At 34.3% G+C, this 27614-nt stretch overlaps 1 protein-coding gene across 4 annotated transcripts in view; it reads left to right on the forward strand.

The window, feature by feature from the left end:
* Positions 1-27614, forward strand: part of SCFD1 (sec1 family domain containing 1) — a 106378-nt gene that overhangs the window by 55783 nt on the left and 22981 nt on the right. For all 4 annotated transcript variants that reach the window (XM_038544391.1, XM_038544393.1, XM_038544392.1 and 1 more), the window contains 5 exons: positions 4613-4709; positions 9340-9410; positions 11610-11689; positions 14889-14951; positions 21086-21161. In XM_038544391.1, the coding sequence (XP_038400319.1) occupies positions 4613-4709; positions 9340-9410; positions 11610-11689; positions 14889-14951; positions 21086-21161 (387 nt within the window). The remainder of the gene's footprint in view (positions 1-4612; positions 4710-9339; positions 9411-11609; positions 11690-14888; positions 14952-21085; positions 21162-27614) is intronic.

Consider the following 27614-nt stretch of genomic DNA (forward strand, 5'->3'; position numbering starts at 1 on the left):
ATCTTAGCTTAGGCTATACTTTCCTGTAGATAAAATGTGATGTATAAATCCATGTTCTTCCCAATGATGTTTAATTCATCATGTGGGATATTTCTAATACTGTCTTTGAACAGAGAAGGGCTTATCATCCCTTCCCTCCCCTCTGAGAAGTAGGGAATATTGAGATTCATAATAGTAAAAGGAAGTATAATTCTAATCCTTCTGCTTTTCTTTTTCTTCTTTTTTTTTTTTTTTAAGTGGGCTCCATGCTGGGCATGGGATAGCATGGGCCTTGAACTCATGCCCTTAGTTTAAGAGCTGAGCTGACATCAAGAGTCAGACACTTAACCGACTGAGCCACCCAGGTGCCCCAACTCAAATTCTTTCTTACCTTTACTTTCACTGCTGATTTGTGGTAGGGGATCAAATTGGGGCTTGAAAAAGAGGGAAAGACCAAGAAATACTACTCTAGACTTTGTCATCAAGCAGTCATAGACTGAGGTGAGGAGTGAGAATTGTAGTGAGCAGGGAGCACCAGAATGGTGGTGTTTGTAACTAGAATGGAAAGAAGAATGGTTAAGAGAAGGAAGACTTCCCCACAGTTATAGAAAGGAGAAAGGAATTCATTTCATGCCCTGTGCTGTCATCTGACAAATATCCCCCAAATGGATTTTCAAAAGACAAAATATAAATACTACTTTTACATCCCAGATGACTCTTAAGAGTTCTCCATTTTTGTGAGTGAAGGGACAAGCTAGTTTTTAAAATTGCCCCCTTCTTCATGATGAGATGAGCACTGGGTGTTATACTATATGTTGACAAATTGAATTTAAATAATTTTTTTAAAAAATAAAAATAAAAGTGCCCCCTTTTGTTCTTTTCAAACCCAATAGGCTGTCACCAAGTGTGTGTGTGTGTGTGTGTGTGTGTGTGTGTGTGTGATGTTAATATAAATGTTGAGGTAGTGTACTGAAAAGTGAAAAACATCTAGCTGATTTTCCACTGATACCTCTGAAATTGAGAGAAAAGCACTAGAATTTTTTTAAAAACCAGATTTTTCACTTAGCCCTTTTAAAGGGATTTTTGAAAACTTCATGACTTTCAGAGTTTATATTCACTAGATGTAATTTGTGTTCCATTCATAGTCCTTTGGTTTTCTATAATCCCTTATTATTTATTCTTGATATTTATTGAAATTACCAAAAATCTGTTTATTATCTTGACGTTGTTATTTTATTTTATATTTTTAATTTGTCTGTTTTCCATGTAACTATTTTTATCCAAATTGTATTCTCCTTTGAACTCATATTGTATAAGAATTAATCTTTGGGATTACAGAAGTCTTTTCTCTTAGTATTTACCTTTACACCAAGAAATTGAGAAAGGATCTCTAGATACTATATATCTGGCCAAAATAACCTTTTACCCCATATATATAAATTATGTGTATTACCAAAAAAAAAAAAAAAACCCTAATATGTACTAATTGACAAATATACTTTCTTTTATAAAGCATGTACAAAAGAAGCAATAAATTGTACTTGAGGAAAATGTAATTTTCCCTACTCTTTATCTGTGGTGTACATTGGAGTCTGACCTGGATTTGAATCTCAACTCTCTACTACTACTACTCTGGTAACCTTGAATAAATCTATGTTTCTGTGTGTCTGTTTCTTCATCTTCAAAATGGGACTAATAATTCCTGGCTCATAGTATTACTGGGAGAATTAAATGAGATTATCTAAGTTAGTAGTTTTCAAACACTTTTCTCTGGTAACCTAGATCAATCTAGAGACATTTGATGAATGATTTGTATCTATTTTATGTTTAGGATTCTGCAGAAGATTTGGTTTGAGAGAGTGTCCTGAGGTTCTCTGTTTAAAAACCTTTGAAAGCCATAGCTGCAAGTAAACAGCCTTGCACAAATAGATCCTGAACAAAGATTAGTTCTCATGTGCAGGTTAGAAAATCTCCACTTCAACTCCATTCTCTCCTACATGAGAATCAGTATATTAAAATGCTAAGTTACTTTTCTTTAATTGCTTTATCGGTGTATAATTCACATACCAGAGTTCACCTATAAAGTGTACAATTCATTGGTTTTAAGTATATTCACAGAAAATTTACTTTCAGAACATTTTTGTCACCTCCAAAAGAAACTGCCTACCCATTATTAGTCAAACTTACTTTTGGATTCTATTTCCATTGCCTATTTAGAACTTTAAGTTAATATATCAAGAAGAAAGCCAAATGAACCTAAGGAACCATGCTTCTTCACTGATTTGTAGGTACAGACATTAGAGTACATTATGGCATTTAGCATACACAATTTTATATATTAAATCACTAAAGACTTAATTTTTTACATTTTTCACTTCTAGAAGTTCATTTATCTACTTTTATGACTTCTAAAGATGACTACTTGATTTGTGTATGTCTTGGTCTTAGTTGAGAAATTCAACAAATACTTTGTTAAGTACTTGTTATGAACCACGTACTTTGTTAGACCCCTAATGTTAAAAGATGAATTAAACAGTTTTTAGAAGGGTGGCATATAAACAAAGGAGAGTAATAAAGTGTGATTGTTCATATGGAGAGGTATGTAAAATGCTATGGTATACATTTAAGAGAGTAATAAATTCTCCCAGTCAAGAAGTAGATTGAGGGAGGGGAAAGGAGAAAGAACAGAGATAGAGTTTTGAAGAAGTTGGTCTTTAAAGAATGAGTATAATTCACTGCACAGGTGAGAGGAAGGAATATATTCTTTAAAAGCCAAGAGAATGACCCATACCTATGCTTAGAGGACTAAAAGCATACACAACATTTAATGAAAAGTCATTGAGATATTTGATGTGACTAGAAGAAACTATACACGGTGAATAGGAGTGGAACAAAAAAAAAAAAAGGTTGACTAGAACAGATCATGAGGGCCTGAATGTCAGCTTAGTACCTTATTTTATCATCTTTCTCCCCTCTTTTCTGGCTTCACCTTACAGATAATTAGCCTTTCCCAATGTAATATTCGTTCACATTAACATAGTTCCTACTGCCATCATCCTAGTTCCCCTGGAGTTATATTTGACTTTTTTCACTACTTTGCTTCCCATATCCATTCACATATTAATTATTAAATAATTCTTTGTTTCCATTCCCACAGCCACTACCATGGTGTCTTTCCTAGGGTCTCTTTTCTATTTCTTTTGTCCATTTTTAGTAATTAGATTTTTCTGTTCCTAGGACTTCACCTCTTAATCTGTTTTCGTATTGAGAGTAGCTTTATACAGTAGGTGAAATAGTTCCTGTATCATAGAGTCCGAAGACTATGAAAGCTAAAGGGTTGATAAAAAGGCACTTTTACAGAGTTTATTATACTCGTATCAAGAGTTGACTGTGTACTGATACAGAATGTATTGTTGAGTTAAAGCAAGGGACAGAAGAGTAAGGTATATTCCTTTAGTGTCAGAAAGCAGAGGATTATTAGAATATAGACCCTATTTCTTACATTTTGCATGAAGGAACTGAACAATAATAGAAGAAATAATTGAAGTAAATATCCATAGGCATAGGATAAGAGAAGATGAGTGAGGACAGGTCTCAAAGTATACCTTCTATGTTGTTTTGATTTTTAAACTATTTTATCTACTTAAAACTCTGGCCTTGTGTACTGCTGCAGGGAAGTGGGATTGAGGGATTCTAACTGATTTTCTGTTGCCTTATGTATGAAATCACTCTTTAGTCTACCATCCAGACATCTCCACTCTGATTATGCCATGGTGTGATCCCTTTCACTGAAATGAACTCTATTCATGTCCCCAAATCACTTTCAAAGCTTCAGTCAAAATTGATTACCTCCTTCTCTACAGTCGATTAACTTTATTTCATTCTGTCATCTTAGCTTTATATTTTGGTTCTTCATTGGTATCTCTGAGTATTCTAATTTATCACATGAATGGTTTCTACTCCCACTTAGATTATTAACACTTTGAATAGAAATCATATTCTTTTCTCTTTTGTATTATTGAAGTATAATTTAGTAGATGCTTGATAGTGATCATTTTTATTTACTTTGGAGGATCCTAACTTTTTAACTTCATTTGGATAACTTTAATACATTTTAAATTAGAAGAGGTATTATATAGAAAAGCTAAGTTTGACTACCTTCCCATTATCTAACTTAAAGTATTAAGTAGGAAAATTAGTTTCATTTAAAAGCCACTGAAAATAATTTATTTAGGATAATTTTCTGTCCAGTTAAGATAAAAATGTGTGGATTTGCGCACTAAAAAAGTAAACACAACATGAACACCTGACATTAATTTGCATGGAATACAGTATGATTTATATGCTAGTTACTAATTAATATAATAATTGAGATTGATGTAATTTTTATCTCTGCTAATATACATATATAACATAGAGTTAATTCTGAATTTGTAAGTGAGGTGATAAAATAGTCAATGTTTTTTACATTAAGTGTATGATCAAAGTAAAAAACTTAAAAATCAATTCTATTAGGAAATAAATGCTTGTTTTTTAAAAATTGATCATAGAAAATAGAATTTTGTAAGCTGAGAGGCCCTCAGTATGTTTTTATTACTGGATGTAGCCTAATTTAATATTTATTTTGAAACAGGCAAGAAAACTAGATGTGTATTTTGAATATGAAGAAAAAATAATGAGCAAAACTACTCTGGATAAATCTCTTCTAGATATAATATCAGACCCTGATGGTATGTACCATAAATTTGAGGTTAATGTTAAGTTTCACAGCTGATAAATCCAGCATTTTCGATATTCATAAAATCTGAATAGAATTTTTTTTCCTGACCCCATGCTAATACTGAAATCATTAAATGAGCTATTTTCTGTTGAGAAGTTTGTGGCATAGCAGTTCCTGAAGTGGAAAAATGATTTATATTTTAATTCATTGAATTTTTCTTTCATGGTGTTTAAGAACTTGTTATATTCATTATTTAAAGTGATATACCTGAAGTTCAATTTCTGCTGATTTTAGGAAGATTTGAAGGTATAACATTCAAAGCAGCTGTCTTTAAGTGATACACTTTCTAATTACTTTGGTTTAACCCCAACAAGTTTCCTAAAAAATATCAAAAACTGAATTTTGTTTTAAATATTTAGGGAATTTGCTTTTAAAGAAACTCCTTAATCAATCCCATTATATTTACATTTAACTAAATATTTGTATGTTAGATTTTCTTAAAGCAAGATACGATTCTTTGTACTTAGAAAATGTGTTATAATTATTGCTTTCAGTTATAATGATCATGAGATCCACATAGGTTTTAGCCTCTGAAATTAAATAAACTTTAGAGAATTGATCATTTCAGAATAGCTTTCAATTCAAATCTCAGTGCTTTTCCAAAATTAATAAAGTATATAAGCTGTTCAGTTTATATTTTGCATATAAGTTATTCAGCTGAATGATAATGATTTTTGAGTTGAGAGTTTGGTATGTTTTATTTAGACTTTATTCCAAGTTGAAAAATAATAAGTTACAAATTATAGTTGAAGAGTCTATTCCTAAAAACTTCTAAGAAGCTGTAAGTATTACTCAAACTTTTAAGAAGCTAGATTTGTAAAGAGAGCAAAGCATTTTGAAGATTTTTACACTTGTGATCTCTACCCCCAATGTGGGGCTCAACCTCATGAAGGTATTCGTACTTTATAATAAAGAAATGCAAAATATATAGGCCTATCACTTCAGAGCTATTCTTTGTTATTTACAATAAGTTTTGAGTAAATAAATATGTTAATAAACCAGAACCCTTCTCTTCTTTCCCCTTCCTTTCTCAGTTTATTTTTAAAGACATTAAATATGACAGAGCAAGGTAGGCATTTATGCAAGGTGGAAGTCTGATGCCACCTCGCCTAGAAAAATATGTTGGCATAATATATAAAAGTCCCAACAGGTTAAGGAGAGTGACTGTATGCAGGAGCAACCCAGCATCAGTCCACGTGAGGTGAAAAGTGTGACCAGGCATGTGAGCGAGTCCACTGAGGGAATCAGGGCCCAGATGGAGTGAAAAGGCATCCATGCAGGCAAGGAAATGGCTGTAGAGATAGTATATTTGTTACATATCACAGACTGGTTAAATAAGTGCATATGTCAGATAATACAAAGGGAACCAGGTTTCCTGTTGTCAGAGAAAGAAGTTACAAATATGGAAAGGGAGAAAACTATCATGAGCTCTGCAATGTTGGATTGGAATTGAAGGTGTTAATGTGGACCTGTGTTTTCACTATGTATTTGTCAGATAGAGAAATAAATATAGATACTGTGTGTGCACACATTTATGTATTCCCTAGTCAGCCAACTAAGCAGGGCTGGGAGCAACAATATTCCACTAATAAAATTTTTAGCTTATAAATACCATTTTCTACTAGGACTTACTGGAGAAGTAGTTGACTCCAAGGCTGAGGTAGGTAGGAAAAAAGAGTACAAAATGAGCCTAGAACATTTTGTTGTGTCAGAAAGCAAGGAAAGCACTCAGAAAGTGATGGGACATATCAGAGGTCAGCTTGAAGAGGTCAGCTTGAAGAGGCCCCAGTGGGCCAGATCATGACCTTATAAGAACCTCAATAATGATAACAGATTATAACTCCCTGAATGAAATAGGAAGCTGTGAGTTCTTAGAGATATAATAAATGAATAAATTGAAATTTTACGGGATATTTAGTTTCAGATTACCTCCCTACAAGATACTTGTTAATTACAAAGAGAAAAACTAATCTTACATTGGAGAAGCATGATAGATCCCTTAACTAAGTAATTGCAGTGAACATCATCAGTAATGACACATATGAAATAATACCCCACCCAGCAGGATGTAATACAAAGAATACATTATTTCTTTTGTGATATTCCCGCCAAAGGTGTGCAGCTTGAATCTATCATGAGTAAATATCAGAGAAAATTAAATTGTGGGATATTCTACCAAGAAAACAAGCAAACAAACAAAAAAACAGCCTGTAATCTCCAAAAACATCAAGGCCATGTAAATCAAGGAAAGACGGGAACTGTTCCATATAGAAGATAACCTTATGTTGTGTCAGTTATGTATGTATACCACATGATTCTGAAATTGATCCTTTTGTCATAAAGGATGTTATAGAACTAGTGGTGAAACTTGAAATGACATCTGAGGATTAGATGTTAGTAATACATCAATGCTGATTTCTTGATTTTGATAGTTGTTATATTGAGCATATTATATTGGAGAACATCTGACATTTGGGAATGATGGGACAGTTTGTCAACAACTTACTCTCAGATTGTTCAGGGAGATATAAAGCTTTCTGAATTCTACTTAAAACTTTTTTCTAAGATATATCAGATTACTCAGTAAGGAAACTGACTTTAAAATTGAGAGCAGTTCCAATGGGAACTTAGGTGTGACAAAAGGATCCAGGTTACTAGTTGTAAATTCTAGAGTACCTGCATTTGTAAAGCATTCCTTTTTACAATTTCCATTTGATTCCTCTGTGACTAATGTCATTATAAGCATCAGAATATCTTCCAACCCTATCATCATAATATTCTTAAAAACCTTAGAAATTTGTGGGGCTTTTATTTACACTATAGCAACTATAAAATATGTTTCTCCTTAAAGAAGAGCGGGAACTCTTTCTTCTTTACAGAGTAAGTGCTTGCTATTAGAATGCTATGCTAGATGCTGAGGATATTAAAAACAATAGCAAGGATCTAGAGGTCCCTGAAACTCTAAGGGAGGAAAGACTTTTTCTCCCGTGTTAGTAGTGGTAGTCCCAGCAGCCTGCAGCAAGCCTCATTGCTCTTCTTTTCTTTGTCCTCTCGCTGCTTAGTCATAGTTGCAGGAAATGCACAATGGATCAGGGTAACTAAAGCCAAAGCTTTCTGGATGGAGCACCAAAAATGGAAAGTAATAAAAAAAAAAAAAAAAAGAAAGAAAGAAAGAAAAGGGGAAAGTCAAAGGAATTGGCAAGTACCAGTGAGATTGCAGAAAGGAAGGAGCTAAGGAAAGCAACCTCATAAAGTTGTTTATGAATTCCTGGGCTCACCCCTTAGCTGCACATACATGAATCGAATCCTAAACACTATTCCAAAGACAAAGAGTTGAAGGGCTAGACAGTTTCCTGGTTCCCACTGTGGCCACTAGATGGTTGGACAGATACCAGTAGCACTGCAGAGGATTTTGAAGAGATTGACGGATGAAGGAACCACAACCCACAGAAAGCTGTAGGAACTTTGAACCCCAGTTAGACTAATTATCTACTAAACAAAAATAGCAGCTTTCTCCTAAGACTTAAACAAGACCCTGATTTTCATAACCTAGTATTCAAAACATCCAAGATACAATACTTATTTGTAAATATCAGAACTTTTCAAAACCCACTATTCATCTTTATTACCATTCTTTGTCATATTTAAGGAGTAAGGATAATTTGAGAATGGTTATCTAGATTCTAAACACACAAGAAAAGTTCATTAGTCATGTTTTGAAAAAATTTTTCCTAGTTTTTATTCTGTAGTAAAGTATTGGAATTCCAAGTTCTTGACTATTAGAACATACTTTGAAGTGAGAGTGCATATTGTTATTTGTTGGTGGTAAAACTGAGTTACTGCTGACCAGTGTTTTATCATTTTTCACCAAAGTACACCCAGTAGCAGAGAGGAGAATAAATGAATTTCTCTATACAGTTTTGAGCTGTGAGAAATAGGAATAGCAGATCAAACCAACTGCAAGCAAGAAATTTCTTTGAAATCTTATGTTTTGTCTTGAACAATTTCAGTTAAATGTATTTTGCATAATACAACAGTGTTTATTTTAATATAAATGTATTCTTTTCCCAAAACTTATAAGTGATACAATACCCTTCAGAAAGAGACATATATATATATTTAGTGACCCCACTTTTGAGAAGTATTAAAGTTTTATAACCCAACACCTAGAATGACCATACAGCTATTTTCCCAGAACAGTCTCATTTTTATATCTGTTGTCTTTGCATAATTACTACTGGCATCTGCTTTCCATCTCAGAAGTATCCTGTTTTAGAATTGTATGATTACCTTACCTATGCCTTTCTTTCTTTCTGTGTTTACATCTAACAGGTAAATCTTTTATAGACATTTTGGAAGATAGACTGGAGATAGATAGTTCTGTATTCCATTCCTTTAATCTCACAGCATTTAATCTTTTTTCCATATCTATATTGTACATGATTATAGGTATAGTGCCTATAATCCTAAGTCAGCTGAATCTCACATTTATCTATGCCTTAAATTTTTATATACTTGTGTTGACTATAATGCTTAATCAGAATTATGGAAGTTTTTTTTATTTATATTCCCCTATGTAGCAGGAACGCCAGAAGATAAAATGAGGCTATTTCTCATTTATTATATAAGTGCACAGCAGGCACCCTCTGAGGTATGTCCTCTTTATTCATTTATTGGGTAGAAGGGGAAATACTTGTTTCAAAAATAGAAGACAGATCACTATGGCCAAATAACTACCTCATTCCTTTCTTTAAAAGAAAAACAGTTTGTTAAGGTTGGTTCTATTTACTGCTGAGTTTTACAGCAATATTTATTGTCATCAGAGAACTATCCACTCATGAAATGTGTGACCACTTTTAAGTTGTTGGAATATGAGTTGAATTCAAGTGGCCAAATTTTTATTTCTGGAAAATAGCTATTATAAATCGAGTTAATCAAGTTCACTGTGCTTTTTGAAACATTGGTCTTCTTTCTCATTACGTGATAATCTTAAAAGTACTATTTCTTTGAGCTATAGCCACTAATGCCTTCCAATTAATTTATGTTTGACCTAAAGTAAAAATGCAGTAGTATTTTAAAGTTATTAAAAATTAATGTCTGTTACAGAATATAAGGAATCCATTGAAGGAAAATAGAGTTCCAAAAAGTTATGTAAATACTGTACTGTAATGAGATTAAACTTCAGATTTATATCTGTCACATGATTTATATAAAAATGAAGTTGACTTTTTTTGTATTACAATTAAATAACTTACATCAATACATTTCTCAGAATGATTGGAAAATGACAAATTTTCCTTTCTAGAATATTTTTTTCCTCACTGGAAGAGTGGATTGTGGGTAATTCTGTTGTTTTCTTTTTCTGTGATGGGCTATCAGTTGCTTTTTAAGAAAAAAAAAATTGGGGACATCTGGGTGGCTCACTGGTTGAGCCTCTGCCTGCAGCTCAGGGCATGATCCCGGGGTTCTGGGATCAAGTCCCACATTGGGCTCCCCGAAAGGCACCTGCTTCTCCCTCTGCTTTTGTCTCTGCCTCTTTATGTCTCTCATGAATAAATAAATAAAATCTTCTTAAAAAATTAAAAGTATACATAGGTAATCGACTTTGAAGGCAAATGGCAATTTTAGTATCAGTGTTGTTACCAGGTTAGAGACCTGCTAACTCTCTCTAGTGGTAACTCAGTGAAATTTTACTGGATGAGCAACAAGCATAAGTAGTTGAGAAGACGTCTAGAAATATATTCTTGTTGTAAACTTCTTTCCTATGCTGGTAACATTTATTTGTAAAAGTCTGGTAGATCATACTGCTTCTTTTGGTCAAAAATCTCTGGCATGTTAAAACAGTAAACTAAACTCAATATTTGCTTTAGGCCAATTCTGCTTTATTCTGGGCATATAGCTTTTATTTTAATTGCATAAGAAAGTGTGTGGTTTTCTTTTCAGAATTATCTCATACCTGTATCGTAGGGGACTCTTACAGGCTTATGTATATAAGCTTACATATGTAAAAAGGGATTATAGCCTATTTGTAATATTTTCTAAGAATTTATGATTTTAAAACTTAATTCCATATTCCCTTAATTTGACCACATTATTTTATTTTTATTTATTTTTGGTAAGGACCATGTCTTTTCATAATTTTAAATGATCATTAAGAGGCTTAAAGTAAATTGTGACTAATGATGTTAGCTACTGATAGCCCCAAAAATGCAAAGTAGTAAACATCTCTGGTTGAAGGTAAGCTTTAAATTTCTGTCTTGTAAAATTTTTATAATGGAGTCACTCTGATAGTAGGCTCTTATAAAGTATAGTAATTCAACTAAACTTACTCATCAGGTACTAAAAGAGTAAAGAAGAGAAAACAACAGTTTAAAAAGTATAAGACACCTGATACTCAGTAAATGACTTTGGACCACAAGAGTGCATATGAAAAGGGAAAACCTAAACCTGCATTTCTCCTCAGTGTCGCATCAGTCACACTGTCCTCTTGTGTTTTCTGGTCTTAAGATGTTCTTGGTCAAATTAAATGTTTCATTCAGTGCTTATCCCAAGGAAAGGTAGTCTGTTTCAAAAATGGAGAAAAAACTGGCTCTATTGGATTCACTGAGGGATGATGAAATACTGGATATGTGATTTGGGAGCCTGTCAAAAGTAATTTTCATTAGATGTGATTTTTGTCTCAGGTGCTCACTTACATACTCACTTAAAATATGACTCCACTCTACTTGGGTACCTCGAATTTAAACTCATGCCATTGGTCTAACTTTTTGATTAATCAAATAATAACAAAACGGTCTTCTCTTTCACAAAAGTACAATTTTTTATGATGCCATTTCTTTGTTTATTTCAGGCTGATTTGGAGCAATACAAAAAAGCTTTAACTGATGCAGGATGCAACCTTAATCCCTTACAATATATCAAACAGTGGAAGTAAGTTTTATTTTCTTCTTATATAAGAGAGCACAATGGAAGTAGAGTCCACAAGAAACTGGAAATGTTCCAAGATACAACTTAAAATTACATAAAATGATAACTTTCTTTCTTAGACAAGTTTATATTTTATTTATTCATTAGATAAGAGTGTCAAAGACTGAAATATTTGGGTGAAGTGTCTCAAAAACAATAGAATTTTTAATTTCATTAGTAAAGAAATGCAGATTAACATAGGGCAGAGATTTAGTATAGTGCTATGCCAAGGGGTATAATTGGTGCATTTATATTCTGCTATTAAAAATATAAGTTGTCACAATTTTTGCTAGATGGTATAAAAGTAATTTATTAAAAAAAAAAAAAAAAAGAAACTATGCCTACTTCTCCTCTTAAGGATATATCCCAAAGAAGTAATTGGTGTCGTAAAATCTTAGAAGCAGCTAACCTAAATGTCCAATAGTAGGCATTTCCATAAGATAGAATACAATTGAAAATTAAAAATCTTGTTGTTGAAGACTTAATGACACTGGAAAATGTATATGTTATATGATAAAGTGAAAAAATAGTTTATACCACTATTCATTGATTTTATTGATTCCTCTTCTCTATGCGTAGAGACTCTTCTAGACATTGGAAATACAATAATGAACATATGGAGGGCCCTTGTGCTCACTGAATTTACATTGTGTCGAGGGAACAGTAAATCAACCATTAAGCAAAAAATGAACAGAATAATGTTAAACCATACTAAGTGATATAAAGAAAATACCAAGTGATAAGAATTTTTTTTAGATTTTATTTAAATTCACATTAATTAACATATAGTATAGTATTGGTTTCTGGGGTAAGATTTAGTAATTCTTCAGTTGCGTATAATACCAAGTGCTCATTCCATCGAGTGCCCTTCTTAATGCCCACTACCCAGTTACCCCAGCCTCCCACCCATCTCCACTCCAGCAGCCCTCAAGTTTTCTCATAGTTAAGAGCCTCTTTTGATTTGTCTCCCTCTCTGTTTTTATCTTATTTTATTTTTCCTTCCTTTCCCCTACGTTCATCAGTTTTGTTTCTTAAATTCCACATATGAGTGCAAGTGATAAGATCTTAACTTGGGGGGTGAGAGTTAAATTTGTTCAGAAGATCAGGGAAAGTCTCTGAGTAGGTGATATTTGAGCCAAAACTTAGATGACAATATTTACTGTGTCATTTCTATTTCTACACATTTATTTATCCATCTCTGCATGTACATATATATGCACATATACCTATAGACATATAATTACATAGCTGAAATGGCATACATTAAAATGTTAATAGTGGATAATTCCAAGTGGTAGAATTTTTTCCTTTTTTGTGCTTATCTTTATTTAACAAATTTTCTACAATAAACATTACCATCAAAATATTTCTTAAAATAGTTAAGACTATAAAATTGAATATGCTTTCCAAGCTCAACTATATTAAGAAATGTGCCAAGTTGTTATCAGGGGTCATCTCTGAGTTTTTGAGTTTGAGTGCTTTATATCATCTATACTTTTGTTTGCTTTTTCAGATTTTTTATGAGGTTTGTTTTGTTTGTTTGTTTTTTAAGTAATCTCTACACCTAATATGAGGCTCAAATTTACAATCCCAGACAGAGATCAAGAGTCACACACTCCACTGATTGGAGTGTCAGCCAGGTGCCCTTTTTTTTTCTTTAAGTAATCTCTGCCCCCAATGGGGGGCTTTAACTTATAACCCCAAGATCAAGAGTCATATGCTATATTGACTGAGCCAGCCAGGCACCCTTGCCTTTCCAAATTTCTTACTTGATTGTGTTCTTACAGTAAGAAAAACATAAAACAAGCATCTGTTTAAAAGAGAAACTGAAAACTGCCTTATAACACATACCCTTTACACATTGGCTATGTGGCATATGTCATTGTTTTTTATGTTATGATTTGTGTGGAACTCCTTAATCAACTCCTTGTTGTTATGAGGAAAGCCAGTTTTGGGCATCACTTTATATGGTTATAAATTTAAAATTTCTAACAGTTTTCTTTCTAATTATGAATAATACCACTTTTTCAGAGAAAATTTTAGAAAACTCAGGTATAAAGGAGGTAAAAATGTATCTGTAATCCCATCACCCAGAGCCTACAACAGAACATTGGTATCTTTTTATATGCATATTACATGTATTTTTTAAGACTTGGAAATCCTTATTAGAGATAGAATTTTGTATTTTAGTTTTCCATTAACTTTCATTTTACCGGTTCATTTTCTTAAATAACTAGTGTTTTTTTTTTTTAATTTTCTTCAGTGGTGGTATTTAGTGTTTGCATAATGTTGAGGCATAAAAATGTACCATTATATATTTAACTCTTTATTGTTTAGATACAGTTGATTATATAGAAAAATGATTATATGTAATTAAGTAGAAAAGTGTGTGTTGTAAATGTGTGTTTTAAAAAAAAAAACTAGGTAGTAGAATTAGAACATGAATGAAGAAAGTGGTTTTGAGCTGAGTCTTTTTTTTTTTTTTTTTAAAGATTTTATTTATGTATTCATGATAGACACACACAGAGAGAGGCAGAGGGAGAAGCAGGCTCCATGCAGGGAGCCCGATGTGGGACTCGATCCCGGGACTCCAGGATCATGCCTGGACTGAAGGCAGGCGCCAAACCGCTGAGCCACCTAGGGATCCCCTTGAGCTGAGTCTTAAAAGGAAATGTACAATTTCTATTGGAGAAGGCGGCAATCAGTTTATCCCCCTCAAAGGACAGCATGAACAAAGACGTGTCTGTGGATGAGGGAGTGTGGAATGTGGGGAACAATAAAGAGACCTAATCAGTACATGATTGTTCTTTTAAGGCATCAAGTCTGTTTCATGTTAATGATCAGATACAATAAAAAGAAAAATCTTAAAAGTTCGGGAAATTAATGCATTCATGCATTTGTGGGTTTTTTTTTTAAATCTCTGTTTCAGTACTAATTGTACTATACTTGGATGTCATTTTACATGATTACATACCATATAACAATATTTTATATTTATTCCAGTACTAATTGTACTGAAACTTTGTATTATATTAGTTGAAAAATGATTATTTTCAGAAAATATCTGCATAGTGAAAGTTACAGTCAGTAGAGTTTTTAATACTGTGGTGCTGAATGTTAGCTCTGATAATCAACTTTTTAATATAATTTTCTTATTTCATAGGGCTTTTGCCAAGATGGCCTCAGCTCCTGCCAGCTATGGTAACACTACCACTAAACCAATGGGGTATGTATTTTTAATAACTCTGATTGAATAAGTCTAATACTCCAGATCATTATTAGACCCACATGCCTTAAAAACACACTGACACTTAGTTTTTTGAGGGGCTTGGGGGCTTTTTATTATAATTTTTTTTAAGATTTATTTATTTTAGTGAAAAAGAGTGAGTGGGGGAAGGTCAAAGAGATAATTTTCAAACAGACTCACCGTTGAGCGGGGAGCCCAAAGCAGGTCTTGATCTCAAGATCCATGATGAGATCATGACGTGAGCTGAAACTAAGAGTCAGACACTTAACCAAGTGATCCACCCAGGCGTCAGAAACTCACTGACACTTTGAATGCAGAATATTTTCATTGTGTTATGAATGTCAACATGCTTTTGCCTTCCTTAATTTTAAATTCTCATTTTAAAATGTTAGTTAAGCCTGCTTCTCCCTCTGCCTATGTCTCTGCCTCTCTCTCTCTCTCACTCATAAATAAATAAAATATTTTTTAAAAATAAAATAAAATGTAAGTTAATATATTTTACATGGTATGAGCTGTTGGCTGCTCTGCTTCCTTCTTCTTTAAGAAGGAAGTAATGTGGGACGCCTGGTGGCTCAGCGGTTGAGCGCATGCCTTCGCCCCAGGACGTGATCCTGGAGTCCTGGAATCTAGTCCTGCATCGGGCTCCCTGCATGGAGCCTGCTTCTCTCTCTGCCTCTCTCTCTCTGTGTCTCTCATGAATAAATAAATAAAATCTTTAATAAAAAAAAAAGTAATGTAAGTATTACATTATGTATTTACATTACAAAAATGTAAACATTACATTTTTCATTTTCAGAAGCTATATGAAGGTTAAAGCTATTCTCATATGCGTGTTGACAAGTAATACAAATTTGGAGGGTGGCATTTAAGACTTAGCTTCAAGATTGACTTAGGCTTACTATTAAATGACAGAGAGGAAGTCCCCAGGGCTGGGTCTGACTTCTAACTCCAGAGAAACCTATAGTGTGCATAATTTTCAAAGTAGCTGAACAAGGTAATTCTAACAACTCTTTTTCATGCCATACTTATTTCAAATTCCTTAATTTTTAGAGTTTAGAATAAAAGTGTATAGCCCAGAGGAAAACAGTTGTATTCTAGTCTCACTCTGAGCTTCTGGTTTTAATGAAACAATTTGAAAAAGCGAAAACACTCACCTAAGGCTTGTAAGTGCTTGACAACATGAATCTAGCTAGCCTCACCTTCATACAGTACTGTGTAGGTTAGCACTCCCTCAGAGTTGCCTAGTACTGCCTTTGAACTCTTTATTCCCAAAAAAGATTATTTGTCTTGTTTCTTTTAAAGAAAGGATTTTCCATCTTGTACGGCTCTTCATTTCAGAGAAGAGTGAGGACAAGATAGGGAAAAGGGAATTTATTTGGAAAACTACTCTCATGTATGTAATAGACTTTCCAGTTTCATGTCTTAAAATCCTAACTGAATATTAAAAGCCCTATTAGATTTCTTATGGATTTTGTACTTGAGAATTTTAATAAAATGTGTTGTAAGAAAATCTTGATTTGAAGGCTATCCCTAGCCTTTTGATAGCATAATATAGGATTACCATTCTATCCCACAAAGCATCCTTTGGTCCAAAGTGAGAGACGGAGCCACAAATATAAACCCAATGTGGCAGGTCATTTATTGGTGTTATTTTGTTAAAAATTTAGACAATAAATATTTCTTCAGAATTATGGTAAAATTCACTAGGTTTATTGTGCTTCACATTTTTATATGATGGATTTTATGTATTGCGAGGAGATCGTATAAACAAAGGATTGGATCTAGCTGCTGTGATATAGAGAAAATAGTAGCTTTTGACCTATTCGTATCACTTACACTCATACATATTTTCAACTTGGTAGTATGTTTTGGATTCCTAAAACAAGTTCTCTTATTTACTATCTTTAATTTTATTATTTTAGTATTAAGGGAATTAGAAAAATAAGGAATTATATTCAAATTATAATTTGCCTAAAAACTATAGGCATACCTCAGAGATATTGTGGGTTCAGTTCCAGACCACTACAATAAAGCAAATACCACATTAAAGTAACTCAGAATTAATTTTTTGGTTTCACACATGCATGTAAATTACATTTGCACTATACTACCCTCGATTTAGGGTATAATGGCATTTTGTTGGAAAAAAATGTACATACCTTAATTTTAAAATAACTTACTGCTAAAAAAATGCTAACCATCATCTGAGCTTTCAGCAAATTATAATCTTTTTGATGGTGGTGGATCTTGCGTTGATGTTGATGGTTGCTGACTGATTAGGGTAGTGGTTCCTGAAGGTTGAGGTGGCTCTGGCAATGTCTTTTTTTTTTTTTTTTTAAGATTTTATTTATTTATTCATGAGAGACACAGAGAGAGAGGCAGAGACATAGGCAGAGGGAGAAGCAGGCTCTCTGCAGGGAGCCTGATGTGGGACTCAATCCTAGGATCCCGGGATCACAACCGGAGCTGAAGCCAGACCCTCAACCACTGAGCCACCCAGGTGCCCACAATTTCTTACAATAAGACTACAGTGAGGCTTGTTGCATCGTTGGACTCTTCCTTCACAGTTTCTTGGTAGCAGTGCATACAGCTTGATAGCATTTTACCTGTAGTAGAACTTCTTCCAAAATTGAGGTCAGTCCCTCAAAACCTGCCACTGCCTTATCAACAAAGCTTATGGAATATTCTTAAATCCTCTGTTGTCATTTCAGCAGTCTTCACAGCATCTTCATCAGGAGTAGATTCGGTGTCAAGAAACTACTTTCTTAGCTCATCTGTAAGCAATAACTCCTTATTCACTAAAGTTGTATCATGAGATTATAGCAATTCAGTCATATCTTGAGGCTCCACTTCTAATTCTAGGTCTCTGTTTCCACCATGTCTGCAGTTCCTTCTTCCATTGACGTTCCAAATCCCTCTTATCTAGCAGGGTTGGAATAACCTTATTCCAAACTTCTCTTCTTGTTATTATTTTGACCTCTTCCTATGAATCACGAATATTCTTAGTGGCATCTAAATGGTAAATCGTTTCTAGATTTTCAATTTAGGTTAGTCAGGTCCATAATGATATATGATAGCTAGCCTTACAAAGTATATTTCTTAAATAAGACAACTTGAAAGTCAGAATTACTCCTTGATCCATGGGCTGCAGAATGGATAGTTTGTTAGCAGGCATGAAAATAACATTAATCTCATTGTACATCTGCATCAGACCTCTTGGGTGACCAGGTATACTGTCATTGAGCAGTAATATTTGGAAAGGAATCTTTTTTTCTGAACAATAGTTCAATAGTGGTTTCAATAGTGGGCTTAAATATTCAGTAAATCATGCAAACAGATGTGCTGTCTGTCATCCAGGCTTTGTTGTTCCATTTCTGGAGCACAGGCAGAGTAGATTTAGCATAATTCTTAAGGAATAATTCCTAGGGATTTTCATAATGGCAAATGAGCATTGGCTTCAATTTAAAGTCATCAGCTGCATTAGCCCCTAATACGAGTCAGCTTGTCCTGAGGTTTTGAAGCCAAGCCTTGATTTCTGGCTGTGAGAATCCCAAATGGCATCTTCTTCCAGTCGAAGTATATTTTGTCTGTATTAAAAACTGCTTAGTGTAGCCACCTTCATTCATTACCTTAGCTAAATCTGGGTAACTTGCTATAGCTTGGACATCAGCATTTGCTGCTTCACCTTGCACTTACCTTATAGAGATGATTTCCTTCCTTGATGTTTTGTTTTGTTTTGTTTTGTTTCCTTTCTTGATGTTTTTTTAACCAACCTCTGCTAGCTTCATATTTTTCTTCTTCAGCTTCCTCACCTCTCTCAGCCTTCATAGAACTGAAGATAATTAGGGCCTTGTTCTGAATTAGGCTTTGGCTAAAGGGAATTTTGTGGCTGGCTTGAACTTCTATCCAGGCTACACAAACTTTTCCCATATCAGCAGTAAGTCTCTTTCACTTTTCTTATTCATGGGTTCACTGGAATAGCACTTTTAATTTCCTTCAAGAACTTTTCCTGGGATCCCTGGGTGGCGCAGAGGTTTAGCGCCTGCCTTTGGCCCAGGGCGTGATCTGGAGACCCGGGATCAAATCCCATATCGGGCTCCTGGTGCATGGAGCCTGCTTCTCCCTCTGCCTATGTCTCTGCGCCTCTCTCTCTCTCTCTCTGTGTGACTATCATAAATAAATAAAAATTAAAAAAAAAAAAGAACTTTTCCTTTGCTCAAAACTTTGCTAACTGTCATAAGAGGCCTAGTTTTCAGCCTGCCTCAGCTTTCAACATTGACTTTTTTTTTTAAGATTTTATTTATATATTTGAAAGAGAGAGTGAACGAGAGAGAAAGAGAAGGAGCAAGGGGGAGAAGTAGACTTCCCGCCGAGCAGGGAGCCTGACATGGGGCTTGATCCTGGGACTCTGGGATTATAACCTGAGCCAAGCAGACACTTTACCAGTTGAGCCACCCCAGTGCCCTTCGATATGCCTTCTTCCTCACTAAACTTATTTCTAGCTTTTGATTTAAAGTGAGAGAGAAGTGCTCTTTTTCTTGGCTCCCAGAGGTGTAGGCTGCTTTAGGATGAAACTGAACATCTCTTTCCCAACTACTGGCTGCCAGAAACTCCCTGAAGTGGATGATAAGCTTTGCACCTTTTATGAGAAGTGTATGGCCACAGAAGTTTTTGTTAATGCTCTGGGTGAAGAAGGATTACATGATCTGAATCAGTGGTGCCAAGGACAAACCAGGCTTCCCAATAAAGCAAGGTGTCTTGACACATGGACATGTCTGCCTGCTGCTAAATAAGAGGCATTCTGCTACACACCAAGGAGTACCAGAGAAAGAAAGCACAAATCTGTTTGAGGTTGTACTATGGATGCTAATCTCAGTGTTCTCAACTTGGTCATTGTGAAAAAGGGGGAAAAGAATATTCCTGGACTGACTGATACTACTGGGCGTCATCACCTGGGGCCCAGAAGAGCTAGTAGAATCAGCAGACTTTTCAGTCTCTCTAAAGATGATGTCTACTAGTATGTTGTGAGAAAGCCCTTAAACAAAGAAGGTAAGAAAACAGGAACCAGAGCACTGAAGATTCAGCATCTTGTTACTTCACATGTCCTCCAACACAGATATCGGTATATTGCTCTGAAGAAACAACATACTAAGAAAAATAAGGAAGAGGCTGCAGAATATGCTAAACTTTTGGCCAAGAAAATGAAAGAGGCCAAAGAAAAACACCAGGGCCAAGAGACCAACCTCTGCCAAGAGACAAAGGCTGTCTTGAGAGCTTCTACCTCTAAGTCTGAATCCAGTCAAAAAGGAGATTGTCAAAGAGTAACAAATAAATGAGATCGGACATCAAAAAAATAAAATGAGAAACATGTGACTTTTCTTTCACCTGAAAACTTAGAGGCCATATAGGGCTATTAATTGGCCTAACTTTAATATTTTTGTATCTCAGGGAGGCCCAAGGAGAGGGAGACAAGGGAACAGGCAGTTGATAGATCATTCAGAGCACAACACACCTAGCACTTATCAGTCAAGTTTGCTGTCTTACATGAGTGAGGATCATGGCACCCCGAAACAATTACAGTAGTAACTCAAAGATCATTGATCACAGATCACCATAGCCATTATAGTAATAATAAAAAAAGTTTGAAATATTGTGAAAGTAACCAAAATGTGACATAGGGACATTAAGTGAACAAATGCTGATGGAAAAATGGCACCAGTAGACTTGCATAACACAAGATTTCCACAAACTTTCAGTGTGTTAAAAAAAAAAAAAAAAGTACTTATCTGCAAAGTGCGCTATAATGAAGCATGATAAAACAAGGTATGCCTAGGTAGCTAAGACCTAAGCAATTAAAATGTTCAATTTGAAGGCAGCTTTATTTTTTACGTTTTATCAATAATTATTGACTAGTCAGTATTTTATCACTATATTGTTAGATAAAATTACAGCAATGATATCTTTGGAAGCAAAAATTCTCAAGTCACGTATGTTTAGTGAGAATAAAAGTGGTAGGTACAGTGAGCATCAGCAGGTCATGTATAATCAGGCAAATATTTTATCAGTACCACATTGGAAAGATAATTAATGTGATCCTCTTCTTTTGCCTCTAGTCTCTTATCACGAGTCATGAATACAGGATCACAATTTGTGATGGAAGGAGTGAAGAACCTGGTATTGAAACAGCAAGTGAGTATACTTGTTAGAAAACATTCTGCTAACTTTTCTTTTTTTTAAGACTTTATTTATTTGAGAGAGAGAGAGAACAAGCAGTGGGGAGAGGCAGAGGGGGAGAGAGAGAGCGAGAAGCAGACTCCCTGCTGAGCAGGAATCCTGATGCTGGCTTGATCCCAGGACCTAGAGGTCATGACTTGAGCTGAAGGCAGACATTTGACTGAGCCACCCAGGCTCCCCTATTCTGGTAACTTTTGAACGTAATTGTTAATAGGTTGATTGCTCAAGCTAGAGCAACTTTCTAGATATACTCAAGTTGTAAATATTTGGAATAAAGTAAAATCAAAGGGTCTTTTTCCTGGTATATTTAAGAATATGGTAGTATTTTTACATATGCAGTTCAGAGCTCTGTAATTTAATGTTTTTTTTTTTTCTAATTTGTTCATTTGGACTTTATTGACATTTTGATTTTCCTTTACTGTCACGTTTATGGATGTACATTAACTGAAAAATGAGCTTACTCTATTTGGAATAATGAACTGCTACCTAATGCTTATGATTTAAGGTTTATCATATATTAGGAGAATAAGTGAATGAACTTGATAGTCTGAAAGTCTGTATAAATTTGAATAAAATATTTTAAGTAGAATTTATATTTTGAGATAAACTGTAGCTTGATTTTACACTACATCTTGGAATAAGTTTTAGTTTTATACAGAAGATGCTTTTTAATTTTTGTATTTCTGTTATTCTCATATATAGATGTATTCTGCTTCAGAGAGTCATCACTAATTTGGTTTCTTTTCAAACAGGTTATATTTTTTACTTTTAATTATGGAAATTTTCCAATACACATTAGTATAGCAATCTTTCTTGAACCCTTCACCAAGCTTCAGTATTCAACATCCTGTCATTCTTGTTTTATATTCCCTATTATATTTTTTAAAATTTATTTTTACTAAGATAGTTCAAGGAAAATCTGAGACATAATATTTCACCCATATATATTTCAGTTTATAATGAGGATTTTAAAGGCCAAATTTTAAAAAGAGATTTAATTTGCAGTTATTCAGATGTGAATATTAAGTGTTTACTTGTTTTCAGAAAAAAAAATAGATCTTTTCTTTCTCTGAACTTATTCCATACTTTTATCTTTCTTATAATATTTATGTGTATTATTTTGTATTGATGTTATTTTTTACTCCCCCACCCCCACATACACACACACAGATTTATTGAGGTAAGATTGATATAGAAAGTTTTACTTCTTCTTAATAAGATCCTTGAGGGCAAGGAATTTTTTCCCCATCTTTGAATTTTCCATAGCACTTTGCATATAGTAGGTATTCAGTTCTTTATTTGGTAACATTTTAATATAAAAACTATGTAGCAAAGAACAGTGAAAAAATTCTAGTTTGCTTTATTTAAAAGACTGATGATTTTCCAAACTTAAGATACATTCCTGATAGATTGCATTATTTCTAATTATTTGGGAACACTTTTGTCTGTTCAGTCCCTCCCAGCGTACCTCTCCCCTGGTATGGAGCTACTACTAAGTACTTAGTCCACTCTTTACTGGTTTATAGTACTTTGCTGAGCTAGTTTATCTTTACTCTCTTTGACTACAGAAGGCGAAAAGGCACAAAATAGAAAATAAGGTACATTAGAAACCAATGTATTGTACTTTATAGTTTAACTTAGCACCTGTTAAAGAGACAGTTACTCATGACACTTGTTAAAGAGCAGTAAGACAGATGTTTGGTCCCAGAATTTGGGACCACCACAGCAGGGTTCTTTCTCCACCTGGAGTAGAAGATTGGGCTCAATTCCAAATATATCAAGGAAAAGTGGGAATTTATAGCCAAGGAGCAGGGTAGGGATCAGTGGTTATAAAATTACTAAAAGGAAACATCAGGGATAAAAGAGGATTCTGGCTAAACCAACCTAACAGGATCCTTGCTGAAGGCAGGCCACGGTGACCAGACACCACCTGGGAGATGGCAGAGGATGAGGAATCTGATCAGGTATCAGGATGATCAGGTATTAAAGATGAGAGATTCTCGCTAAACTTCTTGAAACAGGGTCCTTTCTAAATTGGACTATGCAAAGATGGACACACGTCAGAAGTCAAGGCCCCATTGAAAGAGAGCTCAGGGAAGCCTGAGTGGAGTTTTGTCAGAGAATCTGTTACGCCACTCAATTTATCATTAACTGTGAACAAGATGATCTTGTTCTGTGAGACAAAAGGGGAGCCACCAACCCCAAAAATAATGTCTGCCTTTTGCTAGACCGACTGGCTGTTGTATACCACTGTAGATAAATTTATGTGTAAGGAGATTTACATATTTTTCCTAACTGGTCACTCTTTTAAGGAAATCATAGAATAACTTCTGGAATGGAGAAATTACAGACTTCAGTCTTTGAAATGATGGATTTTTGAACTTCTTACTTTAGAGCCACAATGATGTATGTCCACAAGTGATGTTTGTAAGAGGTGTCAGAACTGATCAACTTAAATATTTTTTTGTGTCAAACCAGGAGTTGGTTTGTTTAAAGTGCATTCAATATAAAAACAAACTGGTATCTGTAACCACAAATTCCTTTGCTTTTTTTAACATTGCATGCAACAAATTACTTTGAAATAGGCAGTTTCTCACTTATTAAAGTTTGGAGTGATTAGTGTTTATGTCCATTTGTAGGGTATCCTGCTGCCACTACTGGAAGAGCCATGCCATTTTTTAACGTGTGTTAATAAAACATATACTTCAGGCTCAAATTAGAGGAAGTATTTATTGATTTTTTTTGGGGGGGTGGTCAGAGTGAAGTTCATTTTTATGTTGTGAAGTAAAAAGAAATGTCATTTAAAAACATGAAGTCTATAATATGTTATTTCAAAAAAGAGAAAAATGAGTATACTGAAGGATATGTACCTAATTTTTAGACGTTAGTTTTTCCTGGGTGAGTATTCATCTCGATTATTTCCATATGATAAATTCCCGTAGTTGCATTATGGAATCAAAGGGGTGAGCGCATCTCATTGCTCTTAGTAAATATTACCAAATTGCCCTCAGAAAAAATGTACCTGCTGACTGGCCATGACTTATATATAGCACTTGTTTCTCTACATCCTTTCCAAACCTTGGCACATGCATGTATGTGTGTATATGTATGCAATCTTTGTCAATTTAATAATTTTTTAAAAGAATTAATTAGCATGAGTGCAGGCAGAGGGGCAGAGGGAGACGCAGACTCCCCACTGAGCAGGAGCCTGACATAGAATTCAGTCCCAGCACCCCAGTATCATGACCTGAGCCAAAGGCATATGCCCAACTAACTGAGCCAGCCACCCAGGCGCCCTGTCAGCTTAATAATTTAAAAAGTGTCTCTGGTTCTAGAAGTGTTTAGTAGCAATCCAGTTTAAAAGTTACAGTGTCCTAAGTTTCTAATATTTGGCAGTACTGCAATTGGGAACTAAGAGGGAAGAGATGGTCAGAGAGGAGACTGCTAGAGATGAATTCTGTCACTTTCACACTTGTAGAGTTTTGAGTACTTTAAGCCTCTTAAAATCTCTAAATGTCATTTGCATTTTTTAATCTGAATAAATGTTTGACTATAAATGAAATAAAGATAATAGGATGTCTCATTATGTCCACTTTCCTGTGTTGCTTGTAAGAGCTTTTTATACTTTGTTTATTAGGCAAGTTATGCATCACAAGTATCAGCTATCACATAAAACCATCTGAATGATGTTCACAGATTTGGAATTTATTTCTCTGAGGATAATTGTACAAGATGTGATGAATAATGTAGCACAAAGTTGCATAATTTAGAAGTCTTGATTTCACTTTGGCTTGTTTGCTAAAATAATCCCTCTTTTAAAAATTAATAAATTACAAGCAGTAGTAATCAGTAGGTTAAAAAAGAGTTAAAAGATGTATCATCTGGGGGCACCTGGGTGGCTCAGTCGGTTAAGCATCTGCCTTAGGTTCAGGTTGTGATCCCAGGGTTCTGGGACCGAGCCCCATGTCATTGGGCTCCCTGCCCAGCAGGGAGTCTGCTTCTCCCTCTACCCTCCCTCTGCTCATGTTCTTTCTCTCAAATAAATAAATCTTAAAAAAAAAATGTATTATCTAATTGCAGTCTATGGCCTTTTAGGATTATGATTTGAACAAGAAAACTAAAAAATGTTTGCCACAGGGAAATTTAACATTGTGGATATTACTGTATTAAAAATTATTATTTTAGGTGTACTAAGTAGTATAGGTTTTTATGACTTCCTATAGCTTGGAGATATGTACTGAAAACATTGTTAACTATAAAATCATTTTATATTGGGGACTTGTTTTAAAACAACATAGGAAACGGAGGCATAGCTGAGAGTATAGATGAAGTAAGATTTGCTATGAGTTGATCACTGTTGAAGCTGAGTGATGGAGAACTGGATTGTTTTATTGAGTCCCATATTACCTTACTTTCTTGATTTTATTGCCATTAATATGCTATGATTTGGGGGAAAAAAACACCACTATAATTTTATCATTTCCTCATCTGTTAGATGTTGATGTGAATATTGGATTCACCCATAGATCCCTTTCTGATTATAATTTTAAAATTTTGGAAAAAGATAATCTATCCCCCCCCCCCCTTTCTATCTTTACTTCACTGACAACTTTCTGTCCCTTACATCATTGATAATTCCTCATTCCCAGTGTGTTTCTGGTATCCACACCATCTTATCATCTTACTCTACTTGGCTAATACAGCCTTCAAGATAAGCATTCTCTTCAAGTCCACATACTAGTTTTCATTCCCCAAGGCTTTGATAATCAGGATAGCAGCAACTCCTGTCCCAACCTCAATGTTGACTTCAGCATCAGAATATCATCCCTTCCCCTGGGCAGGGCTGCAAGGAGAGAATTACAGTCACCATACACCACATGGCAATATAGAGCAATAAGTGGCTAATTCTAGGAAAACTAAGGGGAAAAAGTTCTTTAACTGTTTTGGGTGTAAAGCTATATTACTTTTCTGAAATTGTTTTTTAATTTCTGTGCGTATTTTATTTCAATTTTGTTTTTTACACCATCAAAGATTAACATTGTTTTTGTTTAAACTTTCCAGTGACTAAAACCATAAAACATGACTATGGTCATAAAGCCAGTAAGGGCTTTAGGAATAGTTTTTTTTTTTTTCTCCAAATAAAATTTCTAGCTTACGTATCTGAAATTTGAGGATTTTAGAAATAGTGATCCTTAATTTAAGATATTCGTGTGCATGAAACTTTTTTGTCTCTCAAATTTATGTCTATAGTAAGGCTTTCTGCTACTAAAGATTTAGTTGCTGACCTATATGCTAATATCTTACTTTTTTTTTTCTAAAATAGTTTCCAAATCATTGAAAAATATGCTTGGAAATTTTTTTAAACAATGGGGCTTTTTTATTTGATTAAATTTCCTTTTAGTGATTTTTGATTAAATTTCTCTTTTAGTGAATACAGAAATTTTTTGTTTCTAACTATGAGTAAGATAACATTCATTGAACAAAGAAAATGGTATGGTTTTTGTTGTAATGTTTTCCCTTTATTAGTATTTAGCTGCCACAGTTCAGTTTCTTCAGTCAGTAAAAGTTGATTAATCTTGTACATAAATTATTATTAATATAAAATTTATTTTGGGGGCTCCTGAATGGTTCAGTTAAGCATCCCACTCAGTTTCAACTCAGGTCATGATCTCAGTCATGAAATTCATCTTCACGTCAGGCTCTGCACTGGGCATGGAGCCTTCTTGAGATTCTGTCCTCTCTCTCCCTCTCCCTTCTCTGCCCCTCCCTCTGCACCCTCCATCCCCACTTTTGTTCATTCTCTCTCAAAAAAATTAATGATTAACTCAGTTCAAGTCTCTAGGTAAAGAACAAAAGCTGGGTAGAGCATTAGTTGGTGACAAAGATCTCAGAAGCTGTTTTCCGAAGTACTTTTTCTAACGCTTTTTAACAACATCATGGAAAGGAAATTATATATTTCCTTTATCATTCTCTACACTTGAAGTTTTCCTTAATCTCTGATAGTATGTGAATATCATGTGGTTCACAAGTGGTAGATGATTTTTTGGCTATTGTATGGTTGTAAAGACCAAACAAAAACATAAAGAATTGTCTCTAGGCTCAGGAATTTTCTGCTAGAAAGAAATTTTTTTTATGCTATTTAATTACATATTCACTGGTAGGCTTGTCTTTAAGTATTACAGAGCTATAAAATACAAAGCAAAATTTAGTTCTAACTTTTAGAAAAATCTCATTTTTATACTGCATGAGGATTTATTATGAGATATTGATATAAATATTCAAATTTCCAATTATTTTCACAAATAAAGTCATATGACTCATGGCTTTATCATTACATTATGTCTTTTCTGAATTTTTCTCCATGGCACAATACAGGGAGCTCAGTGGAAAGCTGCATGTAAATAGAGA

Source organism: Canis lupus, chromosome 8, assembly GCF_011100685.1.
Source record: "Canis lupus familiaris isolate Mischka breed German Shepherd chromosome 8, alternate assembly UU_Cfam_GSD_1.0, whole genome shotgun sequence".
Lineage (NCBI taxonomy): Eukaryota > Metazoa > Chordata > Mammalia > Carnivora > Canidae > Canis > Canis lupus.